At 40.5% G+C, this 4,743-nt stretch overlaps 1 protein-coding gene across 1 annotated transcript in view; it reads left to right on the forward strand.

Moving 5' to 3' along the window:
- eif5b (eukaryotic translation initiation factor 5B) overlaps positions 1-3,904 on the forward strand; it is a gene marked incomplete at its 5' end in the record, with an annotated part of 10,445 nt that extends 6,541 nt beyond the window's left edge. The window contains 2 exon segments of the mRNA XM_039793787.1: positions 2,345-2,509; positions 3,512-3,904. Of these exon segments, the coding sequence (XP_039649721.1) occupies positions 2,345-2,509; positions 3,512-3,752 (406 nt within the window).
- Positions 3,905-4,743: the final 839 nt, after the last annotated feature.

Here is a 4,743-nt window from a genome sequence, read left to right on the forward strand (position 1 = left end):
GACTTCAGATACAGTATTAGGGGACCACTAAGGTCTATATAAAAGAGACTTCAGATACAGTATTAGGGGACCACTAAGGTCTATATAAAAGAGACTCCAGATACAGTATTAGGGGACCACTAAGGCCTATATAAAAGAGACTTCAGATACAGTATTAGAGGACCACTAAGGCCTATTTAAAAGAGACTTCAGATACAGTATTAGGGGACCACTAAGGTCTATATAAAAGACTTCAGATACAGTATTAGGGGACCACTAAGGCCTATATAAAAGACTTCAGATACAGTATTAGGGGACCACTAAGGCCTACATAAAAGACTTCAGATACAGTATTAGGGGACCACTAAGGTCTATATAAAAGAGACTTCAGATACAGTATTAGGGACCACTAAGGTCTATATAAAAGACTTCAGATACAGTATTAGGGGACCACTAAGGCCTATATAAAAGAGACTTCAGATACAGTATTAGAGGACCACTAAGGTCTATATAAAGAGACTTCAGATACAGTATTAGGGGACCACTAAGGTCTATATAAAAGACTTCAGATACAGTATTAGGGGACCACTAAGGCCTATATAAAAGAGACTTCAGATACAGTATTAGAGGACCACTAAGGTCTATATAAAAGACTTCAGATACAGTATTAGGGGACCACTAAGGTCTATATAAAAGAGACTTCAGATACAGTATTAGGGGACCACTAAGGTCTATATAAAAGAGACTTCAGATACAGTATTAGAGGACCACTAAGGTCTATATAAAAGAGACTTCAGATACAGTATTAGAGGACCACTAAGGTCTATATAAAAGACTTCAGATACAGTATTAGGGGACCACTAAGGTCCATATAAAAGACTTCAGATACAGTATTAGGGGACGACCCGAGGCCACTAGCCTATAAAAGACTTCAGATACAGTATTAGGGGACCACTAAGGCCTATATAAAAGACTTCAGATACAGTATTAGGGGACCACTAAGGTCTATATAAAAGACTTCAGATACAGTATTAGGGGACCACTAAGGCCTATATAAAAGACTTCAGATACAGTATTAGAGGACCACTAAGGTCTATATAAAAGACTTCAGATACAGTATAAGGGGACCACTAAGGTCTATATAAAAGAGACTTCAGATACAGTATTAGGGGACCACTAAGGTCTATATAAAGAGACTTCAGATACAGTATAAGGAAGCCACTAAGGTCTATATAAAAGAGACTTCAGATACAGTATTAGGGGACCACTAAGGTCTATATAAAAGAGACTTCAGATACAGTATTAGGGGACCACTAAGGTCTATATAAAAGACTTCAGATACAGTATTAGAGGACCACTAAGGTCTATATAAAAGACTTCAGATACAGTATTAGAGGACCACTAAGGTCTATATAAAAGACTTCAGATACAGTATAAGGGGACCACTAAGGTCTATATAAAAGAGACTTCAGATACAGTATTAGGGGACCACTAAGGTCTATATAAAAGAGACTTCAGATACAGTATTAGGGGACCACTAAGGTCTATATAAAAGACTTCAGATACAGTATTAGGGACCACTAAGGTCTATATAAAAGACTTCAGATACAGTATTAGGGGACCACTAAGGTCTATATAAAAGAGACTTCAGATACAGTATTAGGGGACCACTAAGGTCTATATAAAAGAGACTTCAGATACAGTATTAGGGGACCACTAAGGTCTATATAAAAGACTTCAGATACAGTATTAGGGGGCCACTAAGGTCTATATAAAAGAGACTTCAGATACAGTATTAGGGGACCACTAAGGTCTATATAAAAGACTTCAGATACAGTATTAGGGGACCACTAAGGTCTATATAAAAGAGACTTCAGATACAGTATTAGGGGACCACTAAGGTCTATATAAAAGAGACTTCAGATACAGTATTAGGGGACCACTAAGGTCTATATAAAAGAGACTTCAGATACAGTATTAGGGGACCACTAAGGTCTATATAAAAGAGACTTCAGATACAGTATTAGGGGACACTAAGGTTTATATAAAAGAGACTTCAGATACAGTATTAGGGGACCACTAAGGTCTATATAAAAGAGACTTCAGATACAGTATTAGGGGACCACTAAGGTCTATATAAAAAGAGACTTCAGATACAGTATTAGGGGACCACTAAGGCCTATATAAAAGACTTCAGATACAGTATTAGAGGACCACTAAGGTCTATATAAAAGAGACTTCAGATACAGTATTAGGGGACCACTAAGGTCTATATAAAAGCATCCAAAGAGCATCATGTCATGGGACCTTTAAACCATAATGAGTGATGATGCTGTTGTGATGTCATCGTGATGTCATCGTGCAGGTACGCGGTGATCTTGGCGTTTGACGTGAAGGTGGAGCGGGAGAGTCAGGAGATGGCCGACAGTCTGGGAGTTCGGATCTTCTCGGCCGAGATCATCTACCATCTGTTTGACTCCTTCACCAAGTACAGGGAGGACTACAAGAAGGCCAAGCAGGACGAGTACAAGTAGGAGAACACACACACACACACACACACAGAGACACACACACACACAGAGACACACTGACACACTGACACACACACACACACATACACACACACACACAGACACACACACACACACAGACACATACATACAGAGACACACTGACACACACACACACACACACACACAGAGACACACACAGACAAACACACACACACACATAGACACACAGAGACACACTGACACACACACAGACACACACACACACACATACACACAGAGACACACAGACACACACACACACACATACACACAGAGACACACAGAGACACACACACAGACACACACACACACACACAGACACATACACACAGAGACACACTGACACACACACACACACACACACACAGACACATACACACAGAGACACACTGACACCACACACACACACACACACAGAGACACACTGACACACACACACACACACACACACACACACAGAGACACACTGACACACACACACAGACACACACAGACAAACACACACACACACACACATAGACACACATAGACACACACACACACACACATAGACACACATAGACACACACACACACACACACACACAGAGACACACACAGACAAACACACACACACAATAGACACACATAGACACACACACATAGACACACAGACACACACACATAGACACACACACACACACACACACATAGACACACATAGACACACACACATAGACACACAGACACACACACAGAGACTCACAGACACACAGAGACACACACACACACAGAGACACACAAACACACACACACACATACACAATATCATCTATTAGATTAATCTCCCAACTGTTTACCAATAAGTTAGAGTTAGATCATCGAGTAAGAAAAGTTTTGTGTGTCTGTGTGTGTGTGTGTGTGTGTGTGTGTGTGTGTGTGTGTGTGTGTGTGTGTGTGTGTGTGTGTGTGTGTGTGTGTGTGTGTGTGTGTTGTGTTCAGGAACATCGCGGTGTTCCCGGTGAAGCTGCGAGTCCTCCCCCAGTTCATCTTTAACTCCAGAGACCCCATCGTGATGGGGGTCACCGTGGAGGCCGGAGTCCTCCGGCAGGGAACGCCGCTCTGCGTCCCCACCAAAGGGGTAAGACACGCCCAAATTATAAATTATGAAAATAAAATCACTTTTTCTGGTGATTTGGGGAGTTATTTTATGTCTCTGGTGCTCCATACAAACTTTGAATAAATCCATCCATGGTGTTCTGAGTGAGATCTGGTTTCTGAGTGGGTCTAGGGGGCTAACCGTTAGCATGCTAGCTCGTTCTCAACGGCAAAGCACCGCTACAACTAGTGCACAATATAAATGTAGTTAATTAACCATCTGTAAAACTGAGTTTCTCCACAATTAATGCTGCAAAAGCACCACTTTAAATCTTCTGTTTACCATAAATGTGCTCAGAAGTTTCTTGGAAATGAGTAATTAAGCACGAATAAGCATAAAAAATGACTAATGGACTAAAGAAATCTTACTCGACTGAGACCAAAAACGACCGATTAGTCGATTAGTCTAAATTATGAAAATAAAATCACTTTTTCTGGTGATTTGGGGAGTTATTTTATGTCTCTGGTGCTTCATACAAACTTTGAATAAATCCATCCATGGTGTTCTGAGTGAGATCTGGTTTCTGAGTGGGTCTAGGGGGCTAACCGTTAGCATGCTAGCTCGTTCTCAATGGCAAAGCACCGCTACAACTAGTAATATAGGGCTGTCCTCGACTAAAGAAAGTCTCAGTCGACTAACACTTAGAGGATTTAGTCGACTAATCGATTAGTTGGTTTAATCGACAGAGCTGTGCGCTTTGAGAGGAGGTTAAGACTAGAAAAGCACAATATAAATGTAGTTAATTAACCATCTGTAAAACTGAGCTTCTCCACAATTAATGCTGCAAAAGCACCACTTTAAATCTACTGTTTACCATAAATGTGCTCAGAAGTTTCCTGAAATAAATAATTAAGCATGAATAAGCATAAAATCTAATCCACTAAGAGGTGGCAGCCCTAGCTACAGCACACACTAGTTCACCATAATCTACCAAAAAACTACTTCCATGTGCTCCTAGAGGTCTCCCAGCTAATTCTGCCTTGTAACTAGGGCTGGGAAAAAAAATCAATTTGATTTAAAAAAAATCGAGTTGGTAGGTCAAATCGATTCATATTTTCAAAAAAAAACGATTTTT

Source organism: Perca fluviatilis, chromosome 24 (assembly GCF_010015445.1).
Source record: "Perca fluviatilis chromosome 24, GENO_Pfluv_1.0, whole genome shotgun sequence".
Classification (NCBI taxonomy): domain Eukaryota; kingdom Metazoa; phylum Chordata; class Actinopteri; order Perciformes; family Percidae; genus Perca; species Perca fluviatilis.